The sequence below is a fragment of the Spermophilus citellus genome (assembly GCF_964194105.1).
Source record: "Spermophilus citellus genome assembly, chromosome: 6".
NCBI lineage: Eukaryota > Metazoa > Chordata > Mammalia > Rodentia > Sciuridae > Spermophilus > Spermophilus citellus.
In genome coordinates, this window is record NC_138187.1 from 116,579,684 (window position 1) to 116,599,849 (window position 20,166).

Sequence of the window (20,166 nt, forward strand, 5' to 3'; positions counted from 1 at the left end):
CAATATAGTTCTCGAAACACTGGACAGAGCAATTAGACGAAAGAAATTAAAGGCATAAAAATTGGAAAAGAAGAACTTAAATTATCACTATTTGCAGATGACATGATTCTATACCTAGAAGACCCAAAAGGGTCTACAAAGAAACTACTAGAACTAATAAATGAATTCAGCAAAGTGGCAGGATATAAAATCAACACGCATAAATCAAAGGCATTTCTGTATATCAGCGACAAAACTTCTGAAACGGAAATGAGGAAAAACACTCCATTCACAATATCCTCAAAAAAAATAAAATACTTGGGAATCAACCTAACAAAAGAGGTGAAAGATTTATACAATGAAAACTACAGAACCCTCAAGAGAGAAGTAGAAGAAGATCTTAGAAGATGGAAAAAATATACCCTGTTCATGGATAGGCAGAACTAACATTATCAAAATGGCGATATTACCAAAATTTCTCTATAGGTTTAATGCAATGCCAATCAAAATCCCAACGGCATTTCTTATAGAAATAGATAAAGCAATCATGAAATTCATATGGAAAAATAAAAGACCCAGAATAGCAAAAGCAATTCTAAGCAGGAAGTGTGAATCAGGCTGTATAGCGATACCAGATTTCAAACTACATTACAGAACAATAGTGACAAAAACAGTATGGTACTGGTACCAAAACAGGCGGGTGGACCAATGGTACAGAATAGAGGACACAGAGACTAACCCACAAAGTTACAACTATCTTATATTTGATAAAGGGGCTAAAAGCATGCAATGGAGGAAGGATAGCATCTTCAACAAATGGTGTTGGGAAAATTGGAAATCCATATGCAACAAAATGAAACTGAATCCCCTCCTCTCGCCATGCACAAAAGTTAACTCAAAATGGATCAAGGAGCTTGATATCAAATCAGAGACTCTGCGTCTGATAGAAGAAAAAGTTGGCTCCGATCTACATATTGTGGGGTTGGGCTCCAAATTCCTTAATAGGACACCCATAGCACAAGAGTTAATAACTAGAATCAACAAATGGGACTTACTCAAACTAAAAAGTTTTTTCTCAGCAAGAGAAACAATAAGAGAGGTAAATAGGGAGCCTACATCCTGGGAACAAATTTTTACTCCTCACACTTCAGATAGAGCCCTAATATCCAGAGTATACAAAGAACTCAAAAAATTAGACAATAAGATAACAAATAACCCAATCAACAAATGGGCCAAGGATCTGAACAGACACTTCTCAGAGGAGGACATACAATCAATCAACAAGTACATGAAAAAATGCTTACCGTCTCTAGCAGTCAGAGAAATGCAAATCAAAACCATCTTAAGATACCATCTCACTCCAGTAAGATTGGCAGCCATTATGAAGTCAAACAACAACAAGTGCTGGCGAGGATGTGGGGAAAAGGGTACTCTTATACATTGCTGGTGGGACTGCAAATTGGTGCTGCCAATTTGGAAAGCAGTATGGAGATTCCTGGGAAAGCTTGGAATGGAACCACCATTTGACCAGGCTATTGCCCTTCTCGGACTATTCCCTGAAGACCTTAAAAGAGCGTACTACAGGGATACTGCCACATTGATGTTCATAGCAGCACAATTCACAATAGCTAGACTGTGGAACCAACCCAGATGCCCTTCAATAGATAATGGATTAAAAAAATGTAGCATTTATACACCATGGAGTATTACACAGCACTAAAAAATGACAAAATCATGGAATTTGCAGGGAAATGGATTGCACTAGAGCAGATTATGCTTAGTGAAGCTAGCCAATCCCTAAAAAACAAATACCAAATGTCTTCTTTGATATAATGAGAGCAACTAAGAACAGAACAGGGAGGAAGAGCAGGAAGAAAAAATTAACATTAAACAGAGACATGAGGTGGGAGGGAAAGGGAGAGAAAAGGGAAATTGCATGGAAATGGAGGGAGACCCTCATTGTTATATAAAATTATGTATAAGAGGTTGTGAGGGGAATGGGAAAATAAACAAGGAGAGAAATGAATTACAGTAGATGGGGTAGAGAGAGAAGATGGGAGGGGAGGGGAGGGGGGATAGTAGAGGATAGGAAAGGTAGCAGAATACAACAGTTACTAATATGGCATTATGTAAAAATGTGGATGTGTAACCGATGTGATTCTGCAATCTGTATTTGGGGTAAAAATGGGAGTTCATAACCCACTTGAATCTAATGTGTGAAATATGATATGTCAAGAGCTTTGTAATGTTTTGAACAACCAATAAAAAAAAATAAAAATAAAGGTGAAATGATTGGATGAGAGCTGTATCAGTGGATTAATCCATTTGATGTCCTAATAATTTGAATGGACTACTAGGCAGGTGGGGTATGGCTGGAGGAAGTAGGTCACTAGGAAAGTATCCATGGGAATCATATCTTTCCCCCTGGCTGGCTCGCTCGCACTCTCTCTCTCTCTCCCTCTCTCTCCTGCCATGAGCTGAGCAGCTTTCTAACAACATGATACTCTGCCTCACCTCAGGGTCCAAATCAATGGAATCAGTCAGGTATCGACCTAGACCTCTGAAACCACGAGCCCAAAATAAACTTTTCCTCCTCTAAATTGTCCTTGACATGTATTTTGGCCAGCACTACAAAAAGCAGACTAACACAGCCTGCAAACATGACTTTTATATGAATGCCAAACCTACCCAGGGCCTATACCTCAACCACCTCCTGTATTGAGTTCTTATCCTTAGGCCACTATTGCCCTGCTCTAATTGCCCCAGGGGCAAGTACCAGATACTCTAGAAACAACTTCTGTATCCCAGAGCCTGCTGAAATTGTTCAAACCGGCAAATCCTAAGCCTGCAAACCCTGCCTTGCAGAAACTACAATAAAGGCTCTTGCTAGTATTTACCCCTTGCTCCATCTGCCCCCTGATCAACCCTGGTGGTTTTGTATATGGCCCTTGTGGTAGACTGCACCTTCTCCACAGATCCATTAGCATAAGCAGTTTCTTTCTTTGTGATGGTCACTTTTGTGTCTGTGTGTCTGGATACACCCAATTAAAACTAGTCCTGGGTACCCTTAAAATAATACTTTGCAGTGCCTACTGGCACTTGAGCATTTCCTGCTCCCAAGCCAGAATACGCTTCTCTTATTAAACATTTCCTTTGCTAATTCCATCATCTACTGTACAAACTAGCCAACACAAGCAGGAGACTCAAGAAAAATCAGGTCTGTTGCAGTACCCAGATGTCCCCAAGGAGTCACCTGCAGTCATGGAGCGGGTTTGAAGAAGGCTGCTTGAGGGGCAAAACCAGCTGTTCCATGTCGGGAGCCTTGAGGATCAGGCTGTTGTTCTCATAAGTGATGGAGACCAGCACAAGACGAGGCTCCTGCCGGGCAGTGATCATGTGTCCATCTTCCTTAATCACCAGCCAAAACCTTCAGAGAAGCAAATGAGAACACACTCAGAAAACTCCCGTCCACCCTCTCAAGAGTTTTCCTTTAGCTTTTTAGCCCCTCAAAACCCTCCATCTTTCCTGACTGGGGATCCAACAAATATTTCCTAGACAATTATTCGCTAGGTCCAAATTCTTTGGGTCTAAACATTGCTGTCCCCAAAAGGAGCTGGTTGCTTATCTGGGGGCGAGCCCAAGCCGCCCAGTCGGGGATACCTTTATCTACAGGATAGCTAGATTTGGATTGCACCCCATGAATGATCACTCCCAGGGGAAAAAAAAATTTCAAAATCACTATCTGCAGAGAAGTGGTGCAGGTGAGGAACTCTGTGGGCATGGATGAGTGGGAAGCAAATGAAAGCAAGAGGCTTTCCAGGTGTGAGCAGGATGGAAGGACAGCTCCTTTCCTCCAGAATGAGGGGCAGCTCCCTCCCCCACAATATTCCAAAATATGACTGGAGCCAAATGGGACTGTCTGAGGTTACTCTATGGGGACTCCCACGTCAGCACACACGGGGGGCTCTGTCCCTGCCCTTTCCAGTCTTACATCAGGAACCTCCCTATCAGCACAGTCCTTCCAGGTTTCAACTAAACTGTCCCTTTAATGAAGCCAGCAGACAATGGCAGTAGCCCATGCCCTCCCACCACCACCAACTGGCATGCATGATGATATGAGAGTATGGCAGTGGAAAGGCACACTAGAAATTGTCTTGCCTACTCTCTTCTCAAGATCTGGTGATACTGGGCAGCAAGTCCCACCCTTCTGAGGAGGTCACCTTTCTTTCTAGATGTCTTTGGTTTCCAGGGTTCTCTGATCTGCTCAGACCTGGAGTGGGTTCTGTAACTCAGGGAATCCCTGCCTAACTCATAGTCCTTCCCTTGGGGCTGACCCCATTCCCTATTTCCAGTCTTATCCATAGGTGCAGAGACCTGGATCACCCTGTGCTGTGGTTTAAATGTGTTCCTCAGATTTTCATGTGTTGGAAACTTAATCCTCAAATTCCTGTGGTAATGGTATTCGGAGGTGAGACCTTTGGAAAATAATTGAATGAATCCATTCATAGACTAATGGGTTATCAAGGGAGTAGTTTTTCTCTAAAAGTGAGCTCTTTCTGGCATGCATGTGATCCCTTCTGCCATGTTATGATGCAGCAAGAAGCCCTCACCAGATGCCAGCACCATGCTCCTGGATTTCCCAGCCTCTAGAACCAAAATAAACCTTCATTATCTATAAACTGCCCAATCTCAGATATTTTGTTTTAGCAATAGAAAATGGACTAAGACACTCTGCTTTGGTTAAACTCCCCAAAGCCTATACCATGGCTTCCAACATGCCCCATACCCAGATAAGACTATCTCTGAGATCTACACACAACCAGACAGGTGTCTAAACAGGAATGACATCTGTCTACACATCATTTCTGACAGTCAGTTCCTCCCTGGGTCTTTTCATCTCCCATCTAACCCTTACAACCTTAGACCTTCACAGTGTCTCACGACCCCACCCTTAGCTCCAGCCTGTTGTATAATAACATGGGAGTCAATTTCTGGAATTAACAGTGGGAAGTCGTAGCTAGAGGTTTTTAACTACAGTTACAAAGGCAAGTGGCAACTTTCAGTGAGTTCAACATTGGGGAAGACAGAGACAAGGATAAAAGGTAAAAGCTTGCCATCTGTAAAATTCCCCCACCACCTCATCACCCTGTCACCTGAGTAATGATATCCTTCACTTCCTACAGACAAATGATACCCAGTGAATGAATAATTAGCTCTGTTCTGCCAGATCTGAAAGAAAGGGTAAGACTGGAGGGTGGGTTTTATGACCGAGTTATTCAAACCTAGTTGGTAATACTAAAAGTCAGCACCTTAATTTTAAGGGTAAATCAACAACATGTGGTAGGGGGATGAGTGTAAAAGCCCAGAGCTCAGATTTCCCAAAAGAGCAACAGTGTCTTGAGTAACCAACGGTTTCCCAAGCTACAAACTGGTCTGGGGAGCTGGAAGGACAGAGAGGAAGAAAACAGGAACAGAGATAAGTGATCAATTCACACATGAATGGGGATTTACAAGGTCAGGGAACGGGGCCAGGCCCTCCCAGCATCACAAAGCTAGCATTCAGCTGGGTAGCTTTAAACACCTCAAAGCTCAGGGTGGCTGCCAGGTTCAAGCACAATATTCCAAGAGCTTTGAACAAAATTCTTCTAGCAGTTTGCAGCAGAGAGCACTTAGAGGAAAATCTTAGCTTCAAACAGTTCCTAAAACACAAGGTGCAGACTGGAATTAAATAAAGGAGGCCTGCATTCTAGGTATGTCTGTAGTTGTGTTACCTTATTCTCAAGTCCAGAGAACAGCAGCCATTGAGCAGAGTTCTTTCTGGAAAGCCTGCTTTGAATATCAATTGCCCTTTGATAAATAAAGGGCGTGGTCAGAACAACAAGTTCAACTTTTTAATTTTTTTTTTTTTCCAAATGAGAAAATGGAAGCTCAGAGGTTAAATAACTTTGTCCAAGGTTTTCTGATCCTCTGTGAAATCCTGACACTTCTACCTACCACACTGGTTTCACAGAAAGAGCATGAATGCTGTACTCACACTAATCTGAGTTCAAATCCCTCTAGCACATATTGGGTTTATGATCTGGGGTGAGATACTCATCCTTCAGACACTGGTTCCTTCTTTGCAGGATGGGGATAGTGATATCAAGCCCATAAGAATGTTGACGTTTAAATCAGCTAATCTACGGGACTGAATTTAGCTCAGCATCTATTGCATTATATATCATAGCCCTGCTCTCCACCTCAATCTTCACCCCACCCCTGCTCAAGAATGTATTGCTCAAAACAAGTGAAAATGAACCCAGTTCTACTTCTTTTAGGATGCCCACAGAAGCAGAAGCCAAGGACAGAAGCATAAACAAAGGACACATACTTTCTTCTCATGGTAGCAACAGATACTGCAAAGCAGTGTCAATAGGAAAATGACAGGAATTCTGATAGTCAGAGGAAGCACAAACAAGAACTGGAAATCTCTGAAATAACCTCAGTGTCTCGAGTGGGGAAGAAAGCAGCACATGCCCTTTTTTTTTTTTTTTTTTTTTTGGATACGCATTACGAGATTCTACTTCTCCCAGTTTGTTGGAGGATGCCCAGTACCACTGTGCCTGAAGTCTCTCTAGCAATAGGCAGACTTTTCTAATCCTTCATACTTGAATAAGCTTTAAGCATTTTCTCGCTCTTAATAGCCCCAGATAAGATCCTTCACAGTGTCAGAATCACCTGGTAGAAACTCTCCACACAAACTGACATCACCCTTGGCAACTCTCATTCATTTAGACTGGGATGGGAATCTCAGGAAAGGGTAGTTTGAAAAAAATATCTCCGGTATTAGAAATCTGGGATGAGAGTAGGGAACAGAATATTGCCCTTGAGTTAGGTGGTGTGTACACACAACACTTCTCTAAGAAAGTTGAAGTTTTCTACATTTCTTTAAAGAATAGCAGTCCTCAAAGAACAGTGCATACATGTGTCCTGGCATGAAACTAGGGCAACAGATGGCCCTCTGCTAGAAAGTTCCTTGAATTATCTATTTGCAACGCTCCCCACCTCCACAGACACAGGACCATGGCTAAACCAATCCAGTTATCTTCATCCTAAAAATTAAATTCTATGCATCACGCATTCCCTATGTAGGTAGGGAATTTGTCCAAAGTTTTCACCACTCTGTCTCTTCCTCTGGGAGAAGAGGACACACTGCTATTCCCTTTGGTAACATAAAAATCAAAATGGCTGTAGATTGGGCAAAAGGGAAGCAAAAATCCTTTTCTAAGTCTCAGACATTTACTAACAGGGGTAAATTGCTACATGGATATCATGTCAGGAAATACCCTGGCCACCAATTTTGCCTCCTTACCTGGACCTTTCAGTGAACTTACCAAACTTACAACCACTCTTATCTGCCTCGGCTTTTAATCACTGGACTTGATGAAGACCCAAGCCCACTTTCCTTCAGTGGAATGCTAGTCTAGTCTCGCTAAGCCTGTTTCCAATGTGCACATCTACTCTACATTCCCATAAAACTGTTTTTATTTTAACCTCATTTATGATTTCTTGGTTTATACATTAGCAGCAAGTATACACCTGAGGCTAACTTCATACCTGCCACTCACAGTACCACCAGCTACCTCCTCTCCCCAGCAGAAGATTCCATTCTACTGATTACTCATTAAAACCTCAAGCCTCCCAAACATGATCCAGAGAACGGAAATGGGAGTAACAAGCCCCAAAAAGGCCCACACCAGTGTCCTGGATCAACACTCAGTTCTGTTTTATTCCTATTTAGTGTCAACAGCATTTTGTTTTTCTGCTATGGTCCTCACAGATAGAATCACAAACCTTGTGGGACACAGTGACACCATCTGTAATCCCAGCTACTCAGAAGGCTGAGTGGGGAGGATCACAAGTTCAAGGCCAACCTGGGCAATTTAGTGAGACCCTGTCTCAGAATAAAAAAATATAAAGGTCTGGGTTTAATCTTCAATGGGGGAGGGGGGCAGTCACAAACTTTACAGCTAGCAAAAAAATCACCAGGTCAGAGTCCTACTGCTCCAGAGGAAAGGTGCAACCTCTCATTCTCTCCTCCCAAGAGGCAGGAACTTGCCCTATCCACTTTACCAAAACTGAGTCAGGCAAAAGTTTCCAGCTAAAGATCAAAGGTTCAACAGACAGGGAAATTCGGGTGGTAGCTCTCTATTCTTAAATCAAGTGGCACACCCCAGTTCTCCTCCTATTAGCCCCTAGGCAGGTACTTTAATAGCAATCATAGAGTCACTCTGACTCAGTCTTTTTAGAATAAAAAGTTTACTCTTAAACTTTGCTCTCTGTAACACTAAATTCTCCGCCCCGGAGGCGTTCCCCACTGCTGTTGCAAAGCATGATCTACTACTAAGCTTGCTCCGGACCCTGCCCGCCAGAACACGTGATGAGTTCTTCCTACACCAATATGTATGCCTTTCCCCCAATAAAAGGCCCTTGCTTTCTGTGTCCTGCAGAGAACACGTGCTCTTTTTACCTTCAGCAAGTGATAAGCCTTTCTTCACTCTGCCAGCTGTTCGTATGAGCTTTGCACTTGACCAAGGGGCAAAGCCACAACATTTGTTATGCTTCTGGACAGCACAAGGCCCCACCTCCCTCCACCTTCCCGGGGTCCCGGTAAGGTGCAGCGCAGGGACTCGGGGTACCTGTCTCGCAGGTTGCCACAGCGCAGCCCCATGGTGGTGCACTCCGCCTCGTTCACCTGCACCCCCTTGCAGGACTTGATCGGGTAGATCGTGATCTGGGCCACGGTGCCCACCTGCTGCAGCCGCCGGCGCCGCCTGGGTCGTGCGTGACGCCAAGCGACGGTCCCCAGCGCCACCGCGGCCAGACTCAGGGCTGCGACCCCGAGCCACGAGGGCCGGGTCTGCGCGGGGAGGCCGAGACGGGCCAGCGTCGAGCCTGCGGCGCCCATGATCTGCGGTGGCGGGCACAGGCCTGGGTGATTGGGCCTGGAAGGGCGAGGAGGGGTTTAAGACTCAGGGAGGGTGGGGAGGAGCCAAAGATGGCTCAACCACGGGCCAGTCAAACTCCTGGACCCGACGCGGAGGATGACGCGGCAGCCGCGCAGCGAGGCAGAGCGACTGGGGGCCCCCCGGGCGTCTCTGGGTGGCGCGGCTCCCAAAGCCATCGATGGATCCGCCCAGTTTCCCTGGATTGGTCACTTTCGCTTTACTTCCCACCCTTTGTCCGCTCCAAGGCGTCAGTCACGCAATGTCACCTTTCAGCCAGTTGCCTCTACTGGGAGAGCGCTGTAGTTGATCCAAAAGGCGGGTTGAAGAATGGAAGATTTTAACACATTTGGGGAAAAACCCCTTTCCTGCCCGGTCGCTGTGAGAACTGCAGAACTTTCAGCAAATAACCACTGCTTGTCGACTGGAGCAAACTCTGGCAAGACTTCTAGCAGCGCGCGCGCGCGCGCGCGCACACACACACACACACACACACACACCAATTAAAATGTCTGCCTAAGAAAGCTCAAGGCTGCAAAAATTTACTTTGTTCTGGACAACACCTTACTGTGGGTCCCTGACCCCCTTTCTATCCTTCCCTGGGTGCTTTGAGTGTGTGTGTTCTTCCATTCTCTCTGATGATTATGTAACGACTTCCAGACAGGACAAGGCCCCACCTCCCTCACCCTTCCTGGGAACGGCTTAAAGGAATGGCTTTAAAATGTAATCACCAGGGAGGATAGGGCCTGGTTGTTCTAGTCTCTGTGGGAAGGACAGAACCTAAACCTCATTAACTGCCAGCTAACAGACATGGCTGGTCCACTATAATTATACTGACCATCCCTTGACAGTTTTCTGCTTGTACTTCCACTGGCCACCCAACCCCCACACTCACTCCCTCATTTTCCCTTCATTCATCCAGTCACCTCTGCCCAAATCAGAATGGGGCTCAGCTCTTTCCTAGGGTCATAGATGAGTAAAGTCTGTTTTCATGCTTTAAAGAATACCCAGCTTTGTTTATCTTTAAAAGCTCCATTTGAGCAAGCTGCTAGGCTAATGGTGGATTTTCTTGCATAACTTAAGGTTTGAGGTCCCTGGTTTATTTTTCAAAAGATGGTCCCTTAAGTTCTAGGTGAACTTAAAGAAGCCACCTATGGGCTCCTCACAAGTCCAGACACATCACCCTCTGGAGAAGAACCCAGAAGGTGTGGGAGAAGATTCAGGGAGGGAGACAGAAACAGAGGAGTTACCATCTCTTAGGCTGTGTTTTTTTGTTTGTTTTTTTGTTTGTTTGTTTTGTTTTTGTTTTTGTTGTATGTGTGTGTGTGTGTGTGTGTGTGTGTGTGTGTGTGAAAAGTGAACTGGGCCTGTGCTTCCCTTACACCCTCCACCCCCCAAAAAAACAAACAGAAACCAAAACAAAACAAAACAAAAAAACCTCCCTGTTTGAAATCCCAGGCCAGAGAATTCAGCTCTTTAGTCCCCACACACTCTCATCATGCTCTACAGCTAAGACTTTCAGATTTGTTTTTAAGAATAGTGTTATAAATAAGGTGTATGTGCACTTTTATCTGATCTTCTCTGGCCCTCCAGACTTGAGGAAAGCTAGAGACACCCTTACCCACAAGTCGGCTGTTAGAGCTGTGTGCCTGTAAAGTCATTGTCTCATTAGCAATCAGTATCCTAAGACTTAAACTTTAAATGAAGCTGACTCTCCACCCAGGAGTTCACAGAGCCCCCAAAAGACTGATGGCACGTCTAGAGGATAATGTTGAAGACAATGCATGGTCAAGACATAGGGGAAGTGAGACAGAGAGAAGCTAAATCTTTGGACAGCACTCTTTTCAGAGGATGAAGCTTTTAACTTGAGACTTGAACATGAAGGGGGGACACAGGAGGAAACTCTGTATAGTAGGAGGAGCACATGTGATAACTTAAAGAAATTGAAGGAATGAGAGAGAGTGTGGCATATCTGGAAAACTACCAGCAATTCAACTTTATTAGAATGTTCCAGTTCATGGGCCTGTGGCAGGAATTGAGGCAGGATGGGTGAGTGGGGGACACCTAGGGATTTGGACAGCAGTAAATATGTTCAGATGGATGTTAGAATGGTTACTCTGACTGATCCAGGAAGCAAGGAATGAGACCAAAGAAGGAATGACTGATTAGATGAGGCACAAATGCCCTAATTTCTGCTGAAGTAGATAACAAGAAGGACGGAGATGGATTTGTGGCTAGGGAAGATAGCAGACAGAATAAGCAAGAGGTGGTGAGGAAGGAGCCCCAGGTAACTCCAGCTCTCTGGCATCGAAGTCTGGATTTGGAGGTGGGGGTGCCATACATTCTCTGAGATAAAAAACTCAAGAGGATAATATGGTCTGGGGAGAAAGACAATGGTTCCTTGTCGTTGATTTCAGGTATTTATGAAACATCCAGGGGAAAAAGGCTATCTGGACTGGAACTTTCTGGGCTTCTACCTCCCTTGTCTGTAACATGATGGGGATATATCTCTAAGATATTCACTCTAATACTGTATTTCCTAAATCCTTGCTGGTATTGGGTTCCACAGCCAACCAAGTGAGGGACTTTGCCATGGTAGTACGAAGTTTCACCTGTTCTCACCCACTCATACCCATCACCTAGCCAGCTCTGGTCTCATTCTACAATGTTGGGGTTAGGGATGATTTCAGGGGAGTAAGGAAATTCCTTATCATAATGTGTACAATTTACAGACCTAGCCTCATCACTTGAAAAAGTTGAGGATCCATTGACTAGTTACCTATTCACTTGTTTGCATTTATTTATTTGTTTGTTTGTTTGTTTCAGCACTGGGGATCAAATCAGGAGTCCACACATGCTAAGCAAGGGCTCTCCCATGAGCTACATCTCTAGCACTTTTGTAAAATATATTTTGAGACACGATCTTACTAAGTTGCTCACGCTGGCCTTAAATTTGCAATCCTCCTGCCTCAGCCTATCCAGTAGCTGGGATTACAGGTTTGTGCCTCTGTAACCCAGCTTTCCTTTTGTTTTCAATGATTAACTTATCTTTTTCTTGTTGATTATATCTTTATAGCCCTCTGTAAAAGAAAAGAATTATCCTTTTAAGCTAAACAATAGTGGTGCATGCCTGTGCTCACAACTACTCAACAGGCTTAGGCAGAAGGATCACAACTTCGAGGCCAGCCTCAGCAACTTAGCAAGTCCCTATCTGAAAATGAAAAATAAAAAGAATTGGAAATGTAGCTCAGAGATAAAGTGTCCCTGAATTCAATTCTCAACACCAAAAGATAAAGCAAAAAGAAAGAAAATTACTTTTTTATCATATGTATTTCAGAGTCTTCTAGTATTTTTCCTCTACTTTGTAACATTTTGGCAACCTCTGCTTAAAAAGAAAGACTCTTTCTAGTGAATAAATAAGCCATTGTTATATACCTAGAACCACAACTGTATCCAAATAAAACTTTATTATTAGAGTACCAACCCCAAAAAAAAAAAAAAGAAGAAGAAAGAATCCTAAAAAGCAAATATTATCCTTGCCCAGACAGAAGAGACCTCATCAGGTGTATTAATTAAGGCCACTCAGTAGTCTATCTGTCCTGGAGAGATAAACAAATAGATTATCAGGCTGTGATGATAATCAACCTTAAACTCATATACAAAGATTTGCATCAGGGGCTGAGGTTGTGGCTCAGTGGCAGAGTGCTTGCCTCACACCTGAGAGGCACCGAGTCTGATCCGAAGCACTACTACATAAAAAAACAAATAAACAGGGGCTGGGGTTGTGGCTTAGAGGTAGAGCACTTGCCTTGCATGTGTGAAGCCCTGGGTTCGATCCTCAGCACCATATAAAAATAAATACATAAAATAAAGGTTTTGTGTCCAACTAAACTAAAAAATAAATAAAAACAAATAAACAAAGTAAAGATATTAAACAACAAAAAAGGATTTGCATCAGCGTAGGCTAAAATGTTACGTCCTCAACCATTACCATAGGGATCAAGCCCTCACCTATCTATAAATTTTTAAACACATGGTCCAGACATGTTAGCTACTTAGTGTTCATAATCAGAAATAGACAAACCAGCTTTACCCTTTCAAGGAAATGGTTACAATTTTTCCTGGTTAACTGAATTAAATTCAGGATCAGAAGCACTTAAATATTTATAAGCATATGTTCTGGCTCCCACGTTCCCACAAGGGTGGGTGTCTGACTCGACTCCTGAGAGGACCGCCAATGGCCCAGCAAGTGCTGAAACTGGGTAGAGCTGGGTACCCAGTGATGACCACTGTGAACGCCTGCTGGGTCCTCACAGTATACCATTTGCAGTAAACCTATACTCTTAGCATTTAATGCTTCAGAGTGAGAAAGTGGGCATTCTCTGACTACCATGGTTGAAAGGCTAGTTTATTTTATCAATTAATAGTAGAGGTAGAACCCTTGTTTTCCAAGTCTTCACTACTAGTGAGAAATCAATGATGGATGACAGGTTACCGTTTTATTTGGCCTATGCCCTGGAACACATTACCTGATCCACACCAGCTTTAGCCTTTGACTTCTCCCAGACTGTTCCTAGGAGATGGAACATTAGAAGACTCCTCCTCACCTTGCATCTAGGTACTATTACAGCATAACACTACATAAATGTCATTACAACATGACCCCTTGTCCCCAAACCCTATCACTGTAATACTATCACACCTCAATTCCCAACTTCCACAACTTTTTTCTCTGATAGTTGAAACCTTTCCTGCTACCAATGGCTTCAGACTTACCCTTCCTCAGCCAAGATTATAGAATAAACCTTCCAGGCTGGGTCTAGAAGTTCTTTGGATAAATACCTATTCTGTTTATAAATACTGCCCAGGTAGCAGAGCTGAGCTCTCTGAACCTCTTCTGCTACTGAGTGTTGCCTGGTTCATGAATGGTTCTTTGCTCAAAAAAGCTCTTATTTAAATTTAGTTTATCTAAAATTTTTCTTATAGCAGGTGCAATCAATGGGATACTAGTTGGTTTCAATCTTAATGGTATTAAAAAGCAGCATTATCAGCCTTGCAGAAGAACATTGCAATTTCTAATATATTTGCAAACAGACATGTAGGTATAAAATGTACTTTATTTCATTTAATTCTGATACTTCTTCATTGATCAGATATTCATAGTGTTTTTTCCTCTAGACAGTTGGCAGGAAGGAGAGGGGTCATGCTTGCTCCCTCATGATGACTCTGTTCTAATGCTCATCTCAGGTGAGTTTCCAGACTTAGGTAACATCATCTCCCAGAAACCAACTTCATCCCTTTTTCTTTGAGTTTGGAGCAGGGGTGTCATGCCCAATTTGAATCTTTGTTGTCATAGAATGACATTAAGACAGTAAAAGCGAGTGAGACACATGCATAGATTACATAGATAAAGAAGAGCACATTTAAATATCTGTAAGATTGTGATTCTGTTGGTGAGAAAGAATTTGGAAAAAAAATCCAGAATAAAATCAAGCAGTGGATTGTTTTGGACTCAAGTCAAGTACTAAAGCAGAATATCTGTGGTTACATATTCCTCAGTAGAGAAAATCAATTTTTATGTACCTTGAACCAGGAAGGAAGGAAGATATAAAGTGGGTTTAAAAGTGGTAGACCATGTGTTTAGCATGCACAAGGCCTGGGTTCGATCCCCAGTACCAAAACAAACAAACAAACAAAGTTGAAGTAGATTTTTTAACTTGAAATTTCAAAGTAATTTGACATTCAGTAAGGTAGGGATTGAGGTTTGAACGAAAGTTGGAAGTTGCCCTGTGGGGGAGGGGTTGTGCATGGATCACCTGGGGGAGCTGGATGTTTCTGTAAAGTCCCCATTTAGGACTGGTCAAGGAAATTTCGTCACAGTTCAAAGTCTGTTTTTAGCCTTTTACTGTAGAAAGGCTAATTTTGCTGTGTCAACAGTTGCTTGGGCTCAGAAGCAGATGATTAAAACATCCATGCCATTTTATTCTTCCAGTGAGAAACATCTTTACATGCTCACAATATTTTCATTTCCTCCCAGTGGGAATTTGAACAGGGAGCCTAAACCAGCTTAAGGGGCGTTCCTTGTGTGTTAGTTGGGGGACTCCCTCCTGTTACAAGGAGATGAACACTGAGATTGTGTTAGAGTTGGGAGTTTGGGGTCTGAATATCCAGGAAGTAGTGACTTGGTCATCAAAAGTGAGTTCCAGATTTCACTCAGAAGGACTCCAGGGGAACAAGTATGAGAGGTGATGTTCATGGAGTGAGCAATGTTAATTCAAACCTGCCATGTGCTAGACACTAGTATTTAATCTTTAATATGACTGAGGGAGACAGAATCTCTGACCTCAAGAAGTCAGTAGACTGCTAAGGCTGTCCATCAGCAAACAAGCAATTAAGCCACAAATGAGAAGAGTTGGAGGGGAAGAGCAGAGGGCCTTAGAAGCCCACCAGGCACAGGGGCGAAGAAGAGGAGGCCTGATTGGTGAGAAACATTGTCAAAGGAAAAAAGGCCAGGCTAGGGTGACAGTATTTTGAGAAGCTAAATCAATCCTGGCAAGAAAGTAGAGGGAAAGCTAAAAGAAAAGAGAAGAAAGAGAAGGTAAACAAGCACAGAGGGTGGAAAGAATTACACTGTGTAAAGGAATGTGGACTTCATCCAGAGGATATTAAAAAAAAAAAATGAGTAACGTTATTTGCTGATAAGAAGAGAAACTGGGTGGCTGGAAACATGGAAGAGATGGAAACTTTTCATTTGGACATATTTACACTTTTTAATCTTGAATTATGAAAACTATTACTTATTCAAAAAGTTGGAAGATTTATTTTAAAAGATTTTTAAATTATGTTAGCTATAATGAGTCTTGCAGTCACTAGGCTTCAGGTTAGCGAAACAGCAAATATACCTCACCAGCTTCCAATCTACCAGATGTTTTCAAAGTTTTATAGCTAACAACTTTGCGTAGATTTCCAACATCAAAAGATGTGTAAACAAATAATTATACAGAAGCGATTTAATAACTGTTTTATTAGAACTCTAGGCTTGGGACTTTGAAAGCACAGATTTGGAGCTCGGCAACTTTCTCTGCCTGAAGACTGGAGGTAGGTAATATGTAAATGAGGTTTTGAAGAATGTATAGAAGCTTCAAAAATGGAAAAGAGGGAGAGCAATTCATCAAAGAACTATACAACTTTCTGAAAAGCCCTGTAATGTTTTGGAGGAAAAGAGAGTGGGCTTCCCTGATCCACAGGGAATGAATGGTAGAAGAGTCTAACAGGCATGATGAAGGCAAGCGTGCAGACTTTGAAAGCTGTTTCCAAGAGTGTGAATTTCTAACATGTTCAGATACGCCATCTTAGACATTGGTATTCTGGAAGTTAGCAAATATATATCTCTAACAAAATTGATTTTTTCCTAATGTAGAAGAAAAATATTAACTTAATGGAAATCGTGTTTTCTATATCTTGAGTTTCCCTTCCCATACTTTTTACTGAAACCTTTTCTAATTTCTGCTGGCTAATATAAGAAGTAAAAAATAAATAAATAAATCAGTATTTAGGAAAAAATATAAATGAGAAAATTCAAGTGCAAGTGAATAGGCTTAGTATCTTTTTCTTCTTGTCAAATGTGTTCATGGCTGTGCTTTTTATAATGTTGTATTTGATATTTTCTCTCACCAAGGTTGTTCCTCCTTTCTGTGTAGGGATGAACTGTTATCAGCGTTTCCTGATGGTTTGCAACAAAAAAAAAAAAAAAAAAATCAATGCTTCCTGAGGGTTTGCGACACAAACTCTGTCCCATGGCTTGTTTTATTTGGCTTAAATACCGTTGTTTCAATTGGGAAATGTCTAGCTTGTCTTGAGAAATCAAAATATCTGGCAATATGGAGTATATATTCTGCAATGACAACAATCCAGTGGACGTGACTGGAGCCTGCAGGACTTAGGCTTCATCCCCCACGTGGTGGACCCAGCCCCACCTCCCGAGGTTGGTCCTGACCCGGCTGGCTCTCCGGTTTCCCCCGGGCTGGAATGGGGTTTCCCAGGCAGTTGCTCCATGCTCCCACCAGGGGGCGCTGTGACCAGAGTTTTGGATGGAAGACTGGGAAGGAGGTGCTTGGAGCTGCTTCCACCAGCAAAGGGAGAGGAAACCCTCCTTTCCTTCCTGGCGAATAAGTCCTAAGGAACAACTTCACGTGACCCAACCCAACGATGGGACGGGACTAAGAGCCATTTATAGGCCAAATATTTTGAAAGAGACTGAGGAGAAACAAAGCCACACCTCAGTCACTCTGGACGTGTGAATGATGCTTTGCAGTTTGCAAAGCTGGGTCAGACCGCGTGTCACTGGGGCGTCACAGCAATCCTGCGTCAGAAGTAGGGTATGGAGTCCCATCTCATGTCCCCCCAGACACTCAGAGTTCCTGTCTCTCCTGAGAGTCCTCATCCAGCAAAAAAGAGGCAGGTTCCCTGCGCTGATGGCTTCCTTACACTGTCCTTTTTGGAGGAGGGGGACAAGAAGGAACAAAGACCCCAAAGAGAAAGGGCCAGGAATCTGTGCTAGAGGAAGGAAGCAAGGAATGAACAGGCCATTAATAAGGTGGCCTTTGTAAGGTGCTCGTCCATGGGCTGGGGCTACCCCAGGCACAGAAAAAAAAATCTGTTTATATTTGTTATATAAATGGCCCAAGGAATTCGCTGTGTCTTTCCCTGTATATGGGTAGGGCGTTGGTATTCCTTTCATATCAGGCCCAAAGTTGCAGAGACTTGGGCTGAAAACACTGAGGCTGGGGACTTTCTCACCTCTGGCCAACCTGTCCTGGATGTCCCCTGAACTCCTTCAGTGACCCCTAGCATGCTTTGCGACTTTGATTTTGAAGATGTTATCAGCCAGGATGCAGAATCCTGCTTCCTTGCCCAGCCTTCAGTTGCTTTTTCGCTGTTTGTTTTCTTTGGCGGCTCTGGGGAGATTGGCTTTTCATCTCAGCAGCACGTGCCTGCTCAGAGAGAAGGAAGGAGGTTTTGGCAGGATATGGTTGTCTGGGAAGGGAAGAGAATCCTTGCTTGGGGTCATCCTTTCCAAAACATGCCCTATAAATTAAATGCTTATTGATATTTTCCCTCCAGCCCACCCTTTTCCAACTCCTTCCCAAGAAGAAAATATACAATGTCCCTTAACTCAAAACATCATTAGTGAATATAACCAGAAAATAATGACATAGACGTGACCTACTCTAACACTTGTTTTATAAGCACTGTCCTTTTATTTCTTAAATTGAGATACAATTCACGTAACATAAAATTCATCATTTTAAAGAGCACAATACAGTGTTTTTTAGTACATTCACTGTATTATGCAACCATCACTTCATATTGTTCCAGAGTATTTCCATTACTACAAATAGAAACCCCATACCTATTAGTACTCTGTCCCATGCAGTCCCACTCATTCCTACCATTATTCCCTAGCAACCACTTTTTGTCAGTATGGATTTGCCTCTCCTGGACATTTCATATCAATGAATCATGCAATGTGTGACTTTTTGTTTTTCCTATTTTTCACTTAACATTATCAGGTGCAAACATGTTGTAGCATGTAACTTCCATTCCCTTTTATGTCAGAATAATTGTTCGTTGGATGCAAATAGTACTGTTGTTTATCCATTTCATCAGAGACAGTCATTGAATCCAGGCACGATGGCACACACTATAATCTCAGCGGCTTAGGAGGCTGAGGCAGGAGGATCTCAAGTTCAAAGCCAGCCTCAGAAAAATGAGGCACTAAAGCAACTCAGTGAGACTCTGTCTCTAAATAAAATACAAAATTAGGCTGGGGATGTGGCTCAGTGGCCAACTGCCCTTGAGTTCAATCTCTGGTACCCCCACCAAAAAAAAAAATAGCCATTGAAATTGTTTTGAGGGCTATTATAATAATGTTATATTTGTGGGAAGTATGAAAGTCATGTGGGTTAGAGAAGATTATAGTAAGAAAATATAGGTCTTACCTATAGAAACCTTGAAAAAAGTTTACTACTTAAGCTTGGTTTAACATCATACAGATTCCACTTCTAGAATCCATTCAGAGGATAACCAAATGTACCTGGTAGGAACTAGGAATCTAATGGTAAACAAGGCAGAAACAATCCTGCCTTCTAGGTGGCCCAAATCAATAGTTTTCTAAGTTTCTTTGGGCTAAACTTTTTGTGATATCCCCAGACCCCAAAGAAAAAGTGACTAGAAAGAAGAGTTTGGGGCACTATAATAATCATTGCTATAAAAGCATACTAAGTTTCCAGGAATTCTGGACTAGATAACTGAGATACTTACAAGAATGTTTTTGGTAACATTGTTGGTGACCGCCAAAAACAACCCAAATATCCATTCATAGAGGAATGGATAAATTGTGGTATGTTCACACAGCAAATTAGTGTACAGCGATAAAAATGAAAAACTATGATTGTACCACTCCAAAGTGAATGACCCTTAAAAACAGTGAGCTAGGGGCTGGGGATGTGGCTCAAGCAGTAGCGCGCTCGCCTAGCATGCGTGCGGCCCGGGTTTGATCCTCAGCACCACATACAAACTAAGATGTTGTGTCTGCCGAGAACTAAAAAATAAATATTAAAAATTCTCTCTCTCTCTCTCCTCTCTCACTCTCTCTTTAAAAAAAAAAATCCTAAAAAAAAAAAAACAGTGAGCTAAAGAATCCAGACATTAAGATAACATACACTGTATGATTCCATCCCTGTAAAGTTCAAAAGCAAGAAACACTAAAGCATAATGTTAAGGTATACACAAGATGGCGGTAAAACTCTAGGGAGAAGCAAGCAAGTGTCCCCCGAACCATCGGGCCATGGTTTCCTTTAGAGAGGAGAACAGGTGATGGGACTGGAAGGAGCATGAGGGACTTCTAGGGCTTAGCATGATCTTTTCTAAGTTGGTGACAGAAATATTTACTTTGTAATGATTTGCCCACTATACCATTATGTTTTCTGCAGTCTGTGTATGTGTTGAGAAAAACTAAAGTGAGGAACTCGTACCTGTACCAACCTAGAGACAGGACAGCAGAAGGGTGTCCAACACCCATCATGTTCTGGAGCATTGCACAAGCATTTAACAGGGCTGAACAACAGAAACCAAGGGGGCCATGATCCTTGGGTTGGGGCTTTGAGGCTACAAGAATGAGGGAAGAACCAGCTTCTCCTAC

The 20,166-nt window shown here is 42.7% G+C and overlaps 1 protein-coding gene across 4 annotated transcripts in view; it reads right to left on the reverse strand.

Moving 5' to 3' along the window:
* MTARC2 (mitochondrial amidoxime reducing component 2) overlaps positions 1-8,988 on the reverse strand; it is a 43,394-nt gene extending 34,406 nt beyond the window's left edge. For 2 of the 4 annotated variants that reach the window (XR_014022648.1, XM_081299144.1), the window contains exons 1-2: positions 8,658-8,988; positions 3,233-3,406 (exon numbers count right to left, since the gene is read on the reverse strand). Coding sequence is in view for 2 of the 4 variants with exons in the window: in XM_081299144.1 (XP_081155270.1) it covers positions 3,233-3,406; positions 8,658-8,926 (443 nt within the window). In the remaining 2 variants the exon portion in view is untranslated. The remainder of the gene's footprint in view (positions 1-3,232; positions 3,407-8,657) is intronic. The other 2 variants (XR_014022649.1, XM_081299143.1) reach the window with 1 other exon arrangement.
* Between the last annotated feature and the right edge of the window lie 11,178 nt (positions 8,989-20,166).